The sequence below is a fragment of the Leopardus geoffroyi genome, chromosome E2, assembly GCF_018350155.1.
Source record: "Leopardus geoffroyi isolate Oge1 chromosome E2, O.geoffroyi_Oge1_pat1.0, whole genome shotgun sequence".
NCBI lineage: Eukaryota > Metazoa > Chordata > Mammalia > Carnivora > Felidae > Leopardus > Leopardus geoffroyi.
The window spans coordinates 25,627,660-25,644,384 of NC_059335.1; the positions used below are offsets into that span (position 1 = coordinate 25,627,660).

At 37.2% G+C, this 16,725-nt stretch overlaps 1 protein-coding gene across 2 annotated transcripts in view; it reads right to left on the reverse strand.

The window, feature by feature from the left end:
- ITFG1 (integrin alpha FG-GAP repeat containing 1) overlaps positions 1 to 16,725 on the reverse strand; it is a 347,243-nt gene that overhangs the window by 185,064 nt on the left and 145,454 nt on the right. For both annotated transcript variants that reach the window (XM_045442649.1, XM_045442650.1), the window contains 2 exons: positions 9,085 to 9,179; positions 607 to 779 (listed from right to left, as the gene is read on the reverse strand). In XM_045442649.1, coding sequence (XP_045298605.1) covers positions 607 to 779; positions 9,085 to 9,179 — 268 coding nt within the window. The remainder of the gene's footprint in view (positions 1 to 606; positions 780 to 9,084; positions 9,180 to 16,725) is intronic.

A 16,725-nucleotide genomic window follows, 5' to 3' on the forward strand; every position in this document is an offset into this window, starting at 1 on the left:
ATAAGGTACAAACTTGTCAAATCACTATGTTGTACACCTGAAATTACCATAACATTGTGTGTCAACTATACTCAAATACAGAAATAAAATAAAAAATAAATTCAGCTATTTCCAGGAAAAAAACACAAAAAAGAAAGGGTACCAATCATTCTGTCCTTTGTATATGCCTCTATTATTGAATGTAATAGGTTGTACTGCAATTACTTGCTTATAAGCCTGTCTCTACCTCCGGAATGGAAAACTTCTTAACTGTAAGGATCATGTGTAATTGCACATAAATAAGGCTCAGTTAATATTTAATGAATTGAATATTAAATTGCAGTCATTAAAAGAAAAAAATTTTGGCCTTTTAACAATAAAGTTTTGTTGAATCAAAAATGAGCTTTGTATTTTAGATTAGATGTTCACCTCTGTTCTACAGAAATTAAATCTATGGAAGACAACAGGTATTCTAAACAATTGGTAATTCAGGTACAGGGTAAAGAAACAGGAACTAAGCTCAACATGTTCCTTATTTAAGGCACTCTACCATATTTAGGTGCTATTCAGTTAGCGAAGTATCAAAGTGCAGATATTTTTACAATATTTTTCACTTAATTTCCATACCTTCCGGATGTATTCTTCAGTATGGCAAGAGCATCTGGATAGCCATCCATGTTGTAGTCTCCAATATGAAGGGTAATTGGAATTGGTATTTCTGTTGGTCGTTGTTCATGCACAAATGGCACAAAGCCCCAGAGTGTGCCCTTGTTGCTGAACTCCCGTAGGACTGGAACCCACTATGGAATCAAGAGGGAAAAGGTCAGATTTTATAGTTACTTGAGAAAAAAAAATTCACCATTTGCAAAACAAATGATCCATTAAAAGTCCTCAAGATAAGCGTCATCTTACTTCAATTTCTTTATCTCTACAATATGCTAGAGTATTATAATTTACTTTTAAGAACAGTAATTGACACTCTGGAAAAGTAAGTCCCCTTTAAAATTCATTACTAGTAATTTTTTCCTTAATCTGGCACATAGAGCCTTTGAAGGTTTTTCACAAAATCACAGACTCTTACGTTTGAACTGATGCTGATTCTGATAGTTGAATCCCCCATTTTAAACCTGTGTTGAGTGGAAATGTAATCTCAAGTGAGTATTTTTTAAAAATTACAGCAAACTGTAATATCATCTAATACTGATGTCCTTTTAGGAGGACCAGCTTAGGAAGAAAGTTAGAAGATGACGGAGTCTCCCTTGTTCCCCTGCTTTGCCTCTAATACATGATGATGACTTCAGTTACCATCTTCAGAGCCAAGAGTTCTGAGGCTTTCCTAATAACACCAGCACCAGCCCTGAAGAAGCTCTGCCTGCCCAGGGGGATGAGCTTTGTCACCAAAACAGCTGGAAGCTACATTTTTAGTAAATTTTTTATTTCTATATTGATTATAATGAAGAGAACAGAGAGAATAGGGTTGATTTCAAAAACAGCTTTCGGGAATCCATTTCTTTTTTGAATGCCCTAATCTTTACTTTTTAAAATTTTTTTTATTTTTTTAATTTTTTTTTTAATTTTTTTAATTTTTTTTTTTTGGTTGGCAAAGCAAACTATTTTTTTTTTAAGTACCATTAACATTTTATTTTTTTTTATTTTTTTTTATAATATATGAAATTTATTGTCCAAATTGGTTTCCATAAAACACCCAGTGCTCATCCCAAAAGGTGCCCTCCTCAATACCCATCACCCACCCTCTCCTCCCTCCCACCCCCCATCAACCTTCAGTTTGTTCTCAGTTTTTAACAGTCTCTTATGCTTTGGCTCTCTCCCACTCTAACCTCTTTTTTTTTTTTTTTTCTTTTTTCCTCCCCCTCCCCCATGGGTTCCTGCCAAGTTTCTCAGGACCACATAAGAGTGAAACCATATGGTATCTGTCTTTCTCTGTACGGCTTATTTCACTTAGCATCACACTCTCCAGTCCCATCCACGTTGCTACAAAAGGCCATATTTCATTTTTTCTCATTGCCACGTAGTATTCCATTGTGTATATAAACCACAATTTCTTTATCCATTCATCAGTTGATGGACATTTAGGCTCTTTCCATAATTTGGCTATTGTTGAGAGTGCTGCTATGAACATTGGGGTACAAGTGCCCCTATGCATCAGTACTCCTGTATCCCTTGGATAAATTCCTAGCAGTGCTATTGCTGGGTCATAGGGTAGGTCTATTTTTAATTTTCTGAGGAACCTCCACACTGCTTTCCAGAGCGGCTGCACCAATTTACATTCCCACCAACAGTGCAAGAGGGTTCCCGTTTCTCCACATCCTCTCCAGCATCTATAGTCTCCTGATTTGTTCATTTTGGCCACTCTGACTGGCGTGAGGTGATACCTGAGTGTGGTTTTGATTTGTATTTCCCTGATAAGGAGCGACGCTGAACATCTTTTCATGTGCCTGTTGGCCATCCGGATGTCTTCTTTAGAGAAGTGTCTATTCATGTTTTCTGCCCATTTCTTCACTGGGTTATTTGTTTTTCGGGTGTGGAGTTTGGTGAGCTCTTTATAGATTTTGGATACTAGCCCTTTGTCCGATATGTCATTTGCAAATATCTTTTCCCATTCCGTTGGTTGCCTTTTAGTTTTGTTGGTTGTTTCCTTTGCTGTGCAGAAGCTTTTTATCTTCATAAGGTCCCAGTAATTCACTTTTGCTTTTAATTCCCTTGCCTTTGGGGATGTGTCGAGTAAGAGATTGCTACGGCTGAGGTCAGAGAGGTCTTTTCCTGCTTTCTCCTCTAAGGTTTTGATGGTTTCCTGTCTCACATTCAGGTCCTTTATCCATTTTGAGTTTATTTTTGTGAATGGTGTGAGAAAGTGGTCTAGTTTCAACCTTCTGCATGTTGCTGTCCAGTTCTCCCAGTACCATTTGTTAAAGAGGCTGTCTTTTTTCCATTGGATGTTCTTTCCTGCTTTGTCAAAGATGAGTTGACCATACGTTTGTGGGTCTAGTTCTGGGGTTTCTATTCTATTCCATTGGTCTATGTGTCTGTTTTTGTGCCAATACCATGCTGTCTTGATAATGACAGCTTTGTAGTAGAGGCTAAAGTCTGGGATTGTGATGCCTCCTGCTTTGGTCTTCTTCTTCAAAATTACTTTGGCTATTCGGGGCCTTTTGTGGTTCCATATGAATTTTAGGATTGCTTGTTCTAGTTTCGAGAAGAATGCTGGTGCAATTTTGATTGGGATTGCATTGAATGTGTAGATAGCTTTGGGTAGTATTGACATTTTGACAATATTTATTTTTCCAATCCATGAGCAGGGAATGTCTTTCCATTTCTTTAAATCTTCTTCAATTTCCTTCGTAAGCTTTCTATAGTTTTCAGCATACAGATCCTTTACATCTTTGGTTAGATTTATTCCTAGGTATTTTATGCTTCTTGGTGCAATTGTGAATGGGGTCAGTTTCTTTATTTGTCTTTCTGTTGCTTCATTGTTAGTGTATAAGAATGCAACTGATTTCTGTACATTGATTTTGTATCCTGCGACTTTGCTGAATTCATGTATCAATTCTAGCAGACTTTTGGTGGAGTCTATCGGATTTTCCATGTATAATATCATGTCATCTGCAAAAAGCGAAAGCTTGACTTCATCTTTGCCAATTTTGATGCCTTTGATTTCCTTTTGTTGTCTGATTGCTGATGCTAGAACTTCCAGCACTATGTTAAACAACAGCGGTGAGAGTGGGCATCCCTGTCGCGTTCCTGATCTCAGGGGGAAAGCTCTCAGTTTTTCCCCGTTGAGGATGATGTTAGCTGTGGGCTTTTCATAAATGGCTTTTATGATCTTTAAGTATGTTCCTTCTATCCCGACTTTCTCAAGGGTTTTTATTAAGAAAGGGTGCTGGATTTTGTCAAAGGCCTTTTCTGCATCGATTGACAGGATCATATGGTTCTTCTCTTTTTTTTTGTTAATGTGATGTATCACGTTGATTGATTTGCGAATGTTGAACCAGCCCTGCATCCCAGGAATGAATCCCACTTGATCATGGTGAATAATTCTTTTTATATGCCGTTGAATTCAATTTGCTAGTATCTTATTGAGAATTTTTGCATCCATATTCATCAGGGATATTGGCCGGTAGTTCTCTTTCTTTACTGGGTCTCTGTCTGGTTTAGGAATCAAAGTCATACTGGCTTCATAGAATGAGTCTGGAAGTTTTCCTTCCCTTTCTATTTCTTGGAATAGCTTGAGAAGGATAGGTATTATCTCTGCTTTAAACGTCTGGTAGAACTCCCCTGGGAAGCCATCTGGTCCTGGACTCTTATTTGTTGGGAGATTTTTGATAACCGATTCAATTTCTTTGCTGGTTATGGGTCTGTTCAAGCTTTCTATTTCCTCCTGATTGAGTTTTGGAAGAGTGTGGGTGTTCAGGAATTTGTCCATTTCTTCCAGGTTGTCCAATTTGTTGGCATATAATTTTTCATAGTATTCCCTGATAATTGCTTGTATCTCTGAGGGATTGGTTGTAATAATTCCATTTTCATTCATGATTTTATCTATTTGGGTCATCTCCCTTTTCTTTTTGAGAAGCCTGGCTAGAGGTTTGTCAATTTTGTTTATTTTTTTCAAAAAACCAACTCTTGGTTTCGTTGATCTGCTCTACAGTTTTTTTAGACTCTATATTGTTTATTTCTGCTCTGATCTTTATTATTTCTCTTCTTCTGCTGGGTTTAGGCTGCCTTTGCTGTTCTGCTTCTATTTCCTTTAGGTGTGCTGTTAGATTTTGTATTTGGGATTTTTCTTGTTTCTTGAGATAGGCCTGGATTGCAATGTATTTTCCTCTCAGGACTGCCTTCGCTGCGTCCCAAAGCGTTTGGATTTTTGTATTTTCATTTTCGTTTGTTTCCATATATTTTTTAATTTCTTCTCTAATTGCCTGGTTGACCCACTCATTCGTTAGTAGGGTGTTCTTTAACCTCCATGCTTTTGGAGGTTTTCCAGACTTTTTTCTGTGGTTGATTTCAAGCTTCATAGCATTGTGGTCTGAAAGTATGCATGGTATAATTTCAATTCTGGTAAACTTATGGAGGGCTGTTTTGTGACCCAGTATATGATCTATCTTGGAGAATGTTCCATGTGCACTCGAGAAGAAAGTATATTCTGTTGCTTTGGGATGCAGAGTTCTAAATATATCTGTCAAGTCCATCTGATCCAATGTCTCATTCAGGGCCCTTGTTTCTTGATTGATCGTGTGTCTAGATGATCTATCCATTTCTGTAAGTGGGGTGTTAAAGTCCCCTGCAATTACCACATTCTTATCAATAAGGTTGCTTTTGTTTATGAGTAGTTGTTTTATATATTTGGGGGCTCCGGTATTCGGCGCATAGACATTTATAATTGTTAGCTCTTCCTGATGGATAGACCCTGTAACTATTATATAATGTCCTTCTTCATCTCTTGTTACAGCCTTTAATTTAAAGTCTAGTTTGTCTGATATAAGTATGGCTACTCCAGCTTTCTTTTGGCTTCCAGTAGCATGATAAATAGTTCTCCATCCCCTCACTCTCAATCTAAAGGTGTCCTCAGGTCTAAAATGAGTCTCTTGTAGACAGCAAATAGATGGGTCTTGTTTTTTTATCCATTCTGATACCCTATGTCTTTTGGTTGGCGCATTTAATCCATTTACATTCAGTGTTATTATAGAAAGATACGGGTTTAGAGTCATTGTGATGTCTGTATGTTTTATGCTTGTAGTGATGTCTCTGGAATTTTGTCTCACAGGGTCCCCCTTAGGATCTCTTGTAGGGCTGGTTTAGTGGTGACAAATTCCTTCAGTTTTTGTTTGTTTGGGAAGACCTTTATCTCTCCTTCTATTCTAAATGACAGACTTGCTGGATAAAGGATTCTCGGCTGCATATTTTTTCTGTCTAGCACACTGAAAATCTCGTGCCAATTCTTTCTGGCCTGCCAAGTTTCAAAAGAGAGATCAGTCACGAGTCTTATAGGTCTCCCTTTATATGTGAGGGCACGTTTACCCCTTGCTGCTTTCAGAATTTTCTCTTTATCCTTGTATTTTGCCAGTTTCACTATGATATGTCGTGCAGAAGATCAATTCAAGTTACGTCTGAAGGGAGTTCTCTGTGCCTCTTGGATTTCAATGCCTTTTTCCTTCCCCACCTCAGGGAAATTCTCAGCTATTATTTCTTCAAGTACCCCTTCAGCACCTTTCCCTCTCTCTTCCTCCTCTGGGATACCAATTATGCGTATATTATTTCTTTTTAGTGTATCACTTAGTTCTCTAATTTTCCCCTCATACTCCTGGATTTTTTTATCTCTCTTTCTCTCAGCTTCCTCTTTTTCCATAACTTTATCTTCTAGTTCACCTATTCTCTCCTCTGCCTCTTCAATCCGAGCCGTGGTGGTTTCCATTTTGTTTTGCATTTCATTTAAAGCGTTTTTCAGCTCCTCATGACTGTTCCTTAGTCCCTTGATCTCTGTAGCAAGGGATTCTCTGCTGTCTTGTATACTGTTTTCAAGCCCGGCGATTAATTTTATGACTATTATTCTAAATTCACTTTCTGTTATATTATTTAAACCCTTTTTGATCAGCTCATTAGCTGTTGTTATTTCCTGGAGATTCTTCTGAGGGGAATTCTTCCGCTTGGTCATTTTGGATAGTCCCTGGCGTGGTGAGGACCTGCAGGGCACTTCCCCTGTGCTGTGGTGTATAACTGGAGTTGGTGGGCGGGGCCGCAGTCCGACCTGATGTCTGCCCCCAGCCCACCACTGGGGCCACAGTCAAACTGGTGTGTGCCTTCTCTTCCCCTCTCCTAGGGGCGGGATTCACTGTGGGGTGGCGAGGCCCGTCTGGGCTACTTGCACACTGCCAGGCTTGTGATGCTGGGGATCTGGTGTATTAGCTGGGGTGGGTAGGCAAGGTGCACAGGGGCAGGAGGGGCAGGCTTAGCTCGCTTCTCCTTAGGTGATCCACTTCAGGAGGGGCCCTGTGGCAGCGGGAGGGAGTCAGATCCGCTGCTGGAGGTTTGGCTCCGCAGAAGCACAGAGTTGGGTGTTTGCGTGGAGGGAGCAAGTTCCCTGGCAGGAACTGGTTCTCTTTGGGATTTTGGCTGAGGGATGGGCGGGGGAGATGGCGCTGGCGAGCGCCTTTGTTCCCCACCAAACTGAGCTCTGTCGTCCGGGGGCTCAGCAGCTCTCCCTCCCTTTGTCCTCCAGCCTTCCCGCTTTCTGAGCAGAGCTGTTAACTTATGACCTCCCAGACGCTAAGTCGCGCTTGCTGTCGGAACACAGTCCGTCAGGCCCCTCCACTTTTGCAAGCCAGCCTCCGGGGCTCTGCTTGGCCGGCGAGCCGCCCCTCCGCCCCGGCTCCCTCCCGCCAGTCCGTGGAGCGCGCACCGCCTTGCCCCCCTTCCTACCCTCTTCCGTGGGCCTCTCGTCTGCGCTTGGCTCCGGCGACTCCGTTCTGCTAATCCTCTGGCGGTTTTCTGGGTTCTTTAGGCAGGTGTAGGTGGAATCTAATTGATCAGCAGGACGCGCGGTGAGCCCAGCGTCCTCCTACACCGCCATCTTCCCTCCCCTTTTCCCCTAATCTTTACTTTTGATAACCTAATGCAAACTAAAATCTGAAGAGTGGAAATCATACCATTAAAATTATAACTATGCCCATAATTAGTTAAGAGCATGAATACTGGCATACACTCTGAAGATATGCTAATAGGTGCAGCTGGCTTGAAGTGACAGTAGGACAAACATGACTAAATATATTTTTTTAAAGCAGGTGACTCTTTATGTGTCTCCAAGTCAAACTATACTAAAAATGGCTTCTTGGAAAGGGTTTAGTACATAGGGTATCCCAAACATTTTCTAGGTTTTCCAAAGAAAGCATATTTTGTCAAGGAAAAAGAAAAAAAATAGCTAATAGAAAACATATTTATAGAAAACAAGCTGTTTAAAAAAACTTATTTACATCTTTAGTCAACTTTTCAGTCTTCCCCAGAAGGAAAATAGTATTATGTAACATCAACATGTTTTAATGATTCACTTGACTTTGAAAAAAATAGTTTATTTTGGAAGAAGATGGGAAATTTCACAAAGTGCCACGTTATCACAAATTTCTGAAGAGGTTGACAGATTATTAATGAGGATAAAATATTCCTATTAAGGTAAACATATTAAGGTCTAAAAAGTAAAAAGATTTTTTATTAATATGACATCCTTATGAGTCACTAAAGAACTGTGGCATTTATTTTCCCAGAGAGAGATTACTGTATAATTTGAAAATATTCTCATAGTAGTCTGTCACTTGAAGCCAAGCTTTAATTACTGTGTTTACTTATACATATGAACCAATTATTAGGTGTTACTTGACCTCATGTTTTCAGGAATTCAAAACTTTAAAAACTTTAGGATAATAAAACTTATGGGTATAGTAAATGTTTATAGACTGTGACTGAAGATTTTTCTTTAGTGTCTTAGTATAAAATGTGGTTTCTTACGTATAAGGGTGATAAAAGTCAGTATGTTATTCTATCATTTATCACCCTAAGATAAAAAACAAAGCTGATTAATTCTACTACTATATTACTGGCTTTCTTTTTCTAGTGCTATCAATATGGAAGAATTCTCAGTGTTACAACCTATCATTCCCACATTAATCTTCTGCTATGACTATCAGATTCTAAATTGTTTACCTATAAGCCACAGGTAAAAAGTCAGCATGAGAGAATGAAACTGATTTATATGCCACAAATAAAGACAAGATTAGCCTTGACAATAGATGTGATGTTATTTTCCAAAACCTTTTATTATAGTTGCAGTGCATTTATCATATTCCCGGCCTATAAAATGCTAATGGATCATTTAATTATAGGAACAATAATAGGTTTTCTTCACCAGAAATGATTGTAACAGTGCTTTCCCCCCTCAATAAACAAACACAAGATTTATATGCCTTTCATTAAATTAAAATGAGGAAGTCAATGATTTACATTTGGTTTCTCTGTGTATGATTCTTCAGATACTTTTTCAAATCTCTGAAGATTTTCTTCAAGAAGGTAACTCTACTGACATTAAAAAACGAGCTGGTATACCTGCTTTGTTCCAGATCTTGCTAAGTAAATGATGCTTTTCTGGCAGTTTTTATCTTCACAGCCTGGCAGTAAGTGATCCATGTGTCCATCTCCATCTGCCAAAAGAAACTTTGAGAGTCCATTAACAGCTACAAAATAAAGTGTGCTTGTATAGCAGGTTACATTTCCTATTTGGTCAAAGTCTGTGTCAATCTGCATAAATGGAAGAATGTGACGGATGACTTTGTAATAAATGTGATTCAATTAAAACAATTACTCTGCCCCTTGCTACCTATTACCTGGATTGTATCTTGTTTTATTTTTATTTTAAAAAATTTTATTTATTCTTGACAGAAAGAGTGCGAGCATAAGTGGGAAAGGGGCAGAGAGAGAGGGAGAGAGAGAATCCCAAGCAGGCTCTGCACTGTCAGCTCAGAGTGTGACGCAGGGCTCAAACCTACAAACTGAGAAATCATGACCTGAGCTAAAATCAAGAGTCAGACTCAACAGACTAAGCCATCCAGGTGCTCCTAGATTTATCTTGTTTTAAATTGCTCACTTTAATGTAGTTAAAAATTTATCCAATGTTGGAAAAAGACCATTTTCAGGCTTCAATGTTAAAATCATCAATTTTTAAACAACATGGGTTTTGATTTATTTACATAATTATCATAGCTGCCACAGGAGAAAAACAAGCATGTCAATAGTAACTAGTTATTATATGGCTTATTTTAAATGTGTCTTTACACATATTCTTAAGTGTCTTTTATATAGTATGAACTTCAATTTAAGAGTTATAAAGCTCTCAGCCCCCTGGCTTCTAAAAAGCACCAATTAATTTTTATCAATAAAAAGGCAAATGAAGAGAATACAGATGTCATTTCTGGCTGACTGGTTAAAAAACTGCACAGTGTTTTGCGAAGACCTTCAGAAATGAGGTTACTGAGGCACCTGGGTGGATCAGTCGTTTGAGCATCTGACTTCAGCTCAGTTCATGGTCTCGCAGTTTGGGGGTTCAAGCCCCATGATGGGCTCTGTGCTTACAGCCCAGAGCCTGGAAGTTGCTTCAGATTCTGTGTCTCCCTCTCTCTCTGACCCTCCCCCACTTGTGTTCTCTCTCTCTCAAAAATAAATATTAAAGAAAATAAAAAAAATAGAAATGAGGTTACTGAGGAACCTCTCTCCTATCTACTGCCCCTTACCTGATAGAGTTTACTGCAGTTTATAGATTTTGATGTCCTAGAGCTAAATCTCTACAGTGACATGCACAGTGGAATAGTCATTTGGATTTTAAATTTTGTGTTGCTTTATTCACTGACTTATTTGCTATGGTTTAATATACAGTGTGTGTCTGAGGTAAGCACCTTCAGATGGAAGGAGGTAATAAGGATTAACAATAAAGAAATATTCATCCTTGTGTACACTTACATATTAAGAGAAATACAGAATTTAAACAAGCCTATCAAGTCTTCGGTAATATATTCACAAAGGAAAAAAGAATTTTAGGCTGAGTGGGTTGAAAATCTAGCCAATGGAAGCTGACCTCAGCAAGGAAAAAGGCACAGCATAGTGAAAAATAAATTTCTTTCATTTAATTTCATGGTTTAATTACTTATGATCCTTATGATTAATATCATTTGTGATAATATACCCTTACACAGAGGAGTAAAACATCAAATAAAATAGATGAATTGACAACGGAAAGTATAGAGAACATCTGTGATTTGACAGTGTATAGATTTGGATTACTGAGAAAGAAGCTGAGAGAAAGAGGTACAACTCTAGACAAATACTTGGAAAGTAGAAGACTTTCCAAGGGCATAAACATCTGTCATGGTTAAAAAAAAGAATAAAAAAGAGCCAGCTAAGTAAGAATGAGTTAAGTGAAAAATGTGATTTATAAGTAGGTTCTAGTAATATCATCAACATCATTAAAAGCCAAACCATTTTATCGCAAATTAATGGGGGACCAATTAGAAGACCATTACCAAGTCTCTGCCCTTCATTTTTACCCAATGGCAAAATACTCAGATTAGATTCTGATTTACACTTTGATTTCCCCCTAGTTGGTCTTTCTTCCAAGTAGTTTCCTATTTCCTACAAGTATTTCAACCATGACTTAGCTGATACTTAACGCTGGCAAGTAACCATCTAATAAACATAAAATAAACTCAAGTGATAACTCATATCTTTTAGTATAAATTATCAGCAATATTTTATAGATATGGTCTTAGAAATTGAGAACTCAATCATTGAGAATGCTCCTTGTACCCTCTCTAGGTGCTATTTTTTGATATTTAGGGAAATAGAGAAGCTTTCTGAGAGTTCAACTTCACATCCAGAGGAAAGTTTTCTTTCTTAAAGAAAAAAAACATTTAAATCACACGTTTCACTTTTCTGCAGGTTGTCTGTTACATTTTACTTGAAAATAATTTAAACTTAAAATTATAATAATAAAAATAGTGGATGGAATGCCTGTAAACCCTTTATCCAGATATTCCTATTGTTACCATTTCACCCCATTTGTTTTAACATTTGTATGCTCTATGAAATCAATCTTCTGCTGAACTACATACACAATTACATACATTATGGCCCTTTACCCCTAAATAATTGAGTGTTTGTTTCCTAGGAAAAGGGATATTCTCTGACATAACCACAGTAGTTATCAGTTCATCAATTCACACAAATACTTTTACCTAATGTACTATCTATATTCCAATTTTATCCATTGACTTAACAATGTCCTTTATAGCATTTTTGCCTCTTACCTATCTAATATAGGGGTAGGAATTGCATTTAGTTTTTTTTTTTAAGTTTATTTATTTATTTTGAGAGAGAGAGAGAAAGAGAAAGAACACACACTAGCGAGGGAGGGGCAGAGAGAGAGGGAGCAAAAATCCCATGCAGGCTCTGTGCTATCAGTGAAGAGCCTGATGTGGGGCTAGAACTCACCAAATGTGAGATTGTGACCTAAGCATCAAGAGTCAGATGCTTAACCAACTGAGCCACCCAGGCACCCCTGCATTTAGTTTTTAATTTTTAGCCTTCTTTAATCTAGACTATTTCCATAGCCACTGTCTTATAATCTGCATAACCTTTTTATCTCAGACTACAGTAGCCTTTTACTAAAAAAAAAAAAAAAAAAAAAAAAAACTTCCTCTTTTCCATAATTTTATCTTCTAATTCACCTATTCTCTCCTCTGCCTCTTCAATCCGTGCTATGGCTGCCTCCATTTTATTTTGCACCTCATTTATAGCATTTTTTAGCTCCTCATGACTATTTCTTAGTCCCCTGATCTCTGTAGCAATAGATTCTCTTCTGTCCTCTATGCTTTTTCAAACCCAGCAATTAATTTTATGATTATTATTCTAAATTCTTGTTTCATTATATTGCTTAAATCGTTTTTGATGGGTATTGAGGAGGGCACCTGTTGGGATGAACACTGGGGGTTGTATGGAAACCATTTTGACAATAAATTTCATATTAAAAAAAATAAATGTTTTAAAAAAATAAATAAAATAAAAAAAAAACAAAACTTTAATAATACTTTAACTTTTGTACCTAGGGAAGGAAATAGTTTCAGAAAAATAAATTTTACATGAATCAAAGGCCCAAGACTAGGAAATAATATTGATTTAAGAAAATTCTCTAAGAATAATGTGATTTTGAATAGACTATGAAGAAATCATGCTGATAGAGGTTCCAGTCTGTGAAGTTGGACACAGTCTTTAAAAAAAAATTCTTTTTAACGTTTATTCAGTTTTTGCGAAACAGAGAGAGACAGAGCGTGAGCGGGGGAGGGGTAGAGAGAGAGGAAGACACAGAATCAGAAGCAGGCTCTAGGTTCTGAGATGTCAGCACAGAGCCCAATATGGGGCCTGAACCATGAAATCATGACCTGAGCCTAAGCCAGCCACTTAACCAACTAAGTCACCCAGGTGCCCAAACTTGGATACATTCTTTAAAGAAGTCCCAGGAATTGGTAACTTTGTATTCCCCTCTCCCCAGGACTTCAGTACACTACATATCTCAAGTTTTCTTGAAGGCTAACATCACTTCTCAAAGACTCAACAGAAAATATAACAGAAGGAATGGTATTTTGATTATTTTATAAACTGCAGTGTAAAAATTGACCTTTGGAATGGCTGATCACTAGAGACTACAGTGCACATTGAACACATGTTAATTTCCATTTGATGCTGACCTTAGCCAATTTTCAAATGAAATTCTCCCTTAAAAACAGATAAGTAACTTACTGAAATAAATGTAATGATTCAAACAGATTTTTCTAAGACATTTTAACTTTAAAACCAAGAAGACACTAAAATTAAGTTACTGTTTTCATAAAAATGTATAATGAACTTTTATATAATAATTTTTATTTTTAATTAGCAGGGGATTAAGAAGATATACATAAGAAAGGGTAACATATATATATTACTTGTCTTCTTAAAAATTTATAATATTTCAGTCTCTTGAAGCTAAGTGACCTTTGGTATCATTTAAAAAAATTACAATTCATTGTTCTGGCCCCAGATCACATATTACCTATCCAACTTCGAACAGCACAGTTTCTCTAATGCAGTGATTCTCAAAGTGGAGTCTCAGTCCCCATAGCCTAAGTATCACCTGGGAACTTGTTAGAAATGTGAAATCTTAAGCCCCTGTCCAGATCTAATGAATCAGAACCTTGGAGAGTGGGGCCAAGCAATCTGTGTTTTTATTCGCTTTCTGGTTGATCTTGATGCATGGGAAGGTGTGGGAACCACGGCGCCAAGGTATTTACAATGGCCTTCCAGGGGTACCAGGGGGTGCTACATGGATCCCTACTTCTGTCCTGAATAAACTCCTCTTGCTAATCAAATTCCATTAGCTGCCTCCCCCCATTTTTTTATGTTTATTTGATTTTGAGAGAGAGAGAAAGAACGCAAACAGGGGAGCGGCAGAGAGAGAGGGAGACACAGAATTCGAAACAGGTTCCAGGTTCTGAGCTGTCAGCACACAGCCTGACATAGGCTCAAACCCACGAACTGTGGGATCAATCATGACCTGAGCCAAGTCAGACCCTCAACCAACTAAGCCACCCAGGAGCCCCTCCATTAACCCTTTAGTATGTATCCCTTCCTTCCTCAGGAGCTTTGTTCCATCTAGCCTCTTGGGACTGAGTCCATCTAATCTTCTACAAATTCTTGTTTCTCTTGTGCAGGTCAACTCATTATGGCAACAAAACAATTACTACTACATAAAATAACTGTTTTCTGTGAATGTCTTCCCACTCCATGAGAGTGTGTGTAAATTTTAATATAATAGAAAGATAGTAGAACCAGGATTAGACAGATTTGGATTCTTAACCTGACTTAGCTCCTAATAAGTAATTTGTCATGTGGTTTTGGGACAGAAACTGAAAAATAATCTTAAAATATTAGGACTTTTTGGGAACAAGTGCAGCATTTCTTTTCTTTTCTTTTTTTTTTTTTTTTATATATTTTTATAACTGTTCAAAGAGTATTCGGTTGTTTTTGAAATGTCTTCCTTCTATTTTTGTTGCTAGGTCCCCTCCAGAGTGGCAGCCACAAGCAGTTTCTTGTTTATCCTTTTTAAAAAAAAATTTTAATGTTTATTTATTTTTCAAAGAGAGAGGCAGAGCATGAGCGGGCGAAGGGCAGAGAGAGAGAGGGAGACACAGAATCTGAAGCAGGCTCCAGTCTCCAAGCTGTCATCACAAAGCCTGATGCGGGGCTTGAACCCACAAACCATGAGATCATGACTTGAGCCGAAGTTGGACGCTCAACCAACTGAACCACACAGGTGCCCTTGTGTATCCTTTTAACAGATAACATATGCATATACATATACTACATATAATTTTGTACAAAAGGCAGTGTAGTCTACATAGTTTTTGGCACCTTGAATTTTTTTTTTTTAACGTTTATTTATTTTTGAGGCAGAGAGAGACAGGGCATGAATGGGGGAGGGTCAGAGAGAGGGAGATACAGAATCTGAAACAGGCTCCAGGCTCTGAGCTGTCAGCACAGAGCCCGACACGGGCTCGAACTCACGGACCGCGAGATCATGACCTGAGCCGAAGTCGGCCGCTTAACCGACTGAGCCACCCAGGCGCCCCGGCACCTTGAATTTTTGGATTTAATGTATCGTTGAGATCTTTGCACATTGATAAATCTGTATGTGCCTCATCTGTGACACAGCATTACATTATATGGATATACCTCAACATAACCTTTATTGATGGGCAAACACTAGGTTGTTTCTGATCTTTTGATCAGAATATAACAATGAATAACTTTGTACATTTATTACCTCATCTTTTGAGATTATACCTGTAATATAAATTCCTAAAATGGAAATTACTATTTCAGTGGTTATAATGAACTTAAAGTTTTTATTTCAATCTCCATAAAGGAGTAGTTCTCAAACTTTTTAGTCTCAAAATTCTTAAAAACTCAAAAGCTGTGGACCCCAACAAGTTCTGTTTATGTGGATTATATCCATGGGTTATTAATCACATTAGAAATTAAGACAGAGGAATTTAAATATTAAGTTAAAAATAACAACCATAAATCTACATGTGAGCACAAATAACATTTCATGAAAAATAACTACTGTATTTTCCAAAAAAAAAAAAAAAAAACATTTTGCAAGAAGAGTAGCATTATTCGGCTTATTAGAAAAAAGCTGGATTTTCATGCTACTTTTGTACTCAATCTGTTGTTTTGGTTGACAAATGTAAAAATATATACCTGGAAGAAGTATTTCAATAGTTTTTTCAGAAAACTCTGGATATTCTTTCATATTACCACAAAAATTCAACAAGTAATATTTTCTTAAAGGTTAGTTGCAATGAATAATCTAGAGCCATAGCAATGAAGTTTTCCTACTAATTAAAATCCAACAATTTATTTTGCATTTTGAATGGATATTTTACCATTGCATGACTTTGTAAAACCACTATCAAACATTTAGAAAATACTGATTCACTGAGTTATGGAGATTTTCCAAATGTTGAAACATTTCATTACATAATATCAAACATTCCCATCTGTTAATATCACCATAAATCTCCTCAAAGTCTTTAGGAATTGGGAAGCTGTCAGTTCATGATATATTACAATTTTCTAAAATCCCAATTTTTGCTTGAAATATTAAATTTTATCATTGGTACCTTCCTGTCAGTTGTTACCTCAAAGTGATGAGTTCATTTTGTTCATTTTAGAGAAAATGTCTTTGGGATGAGCACTGGGTGTTGTATGGAAACCAATTTGACAACAAATTTCATATAATAAAAAAAAAAAAAAAAAGGTAAAAAAAAAAAAAAAAAAAAAAAAAAGAAAATGTCTACCAAACCCCAGATGTGAATAACCATAGTTTATCATTTGTTTCAAGTGTTATGTTAAAAAAAAGGGGGGGGGTGGTTAATTCAGCTTACAATTCAATATCTCCAATGCTTTTCATCAAGACAACCACCATATTCTGTATAGCAAAAAAGTTTTATGGACTTATTTTCCAACAAAGACTATTAAAAAGATGTGTACTCAAGAGTCAAGATGTAATAAAACTATGATTTTTTTGCTTGCTTCATCAAAAACATTCTTTAAAATTTCTTATTAACATTTATTTGAGACAGAGAGAGAGAGAGAGAG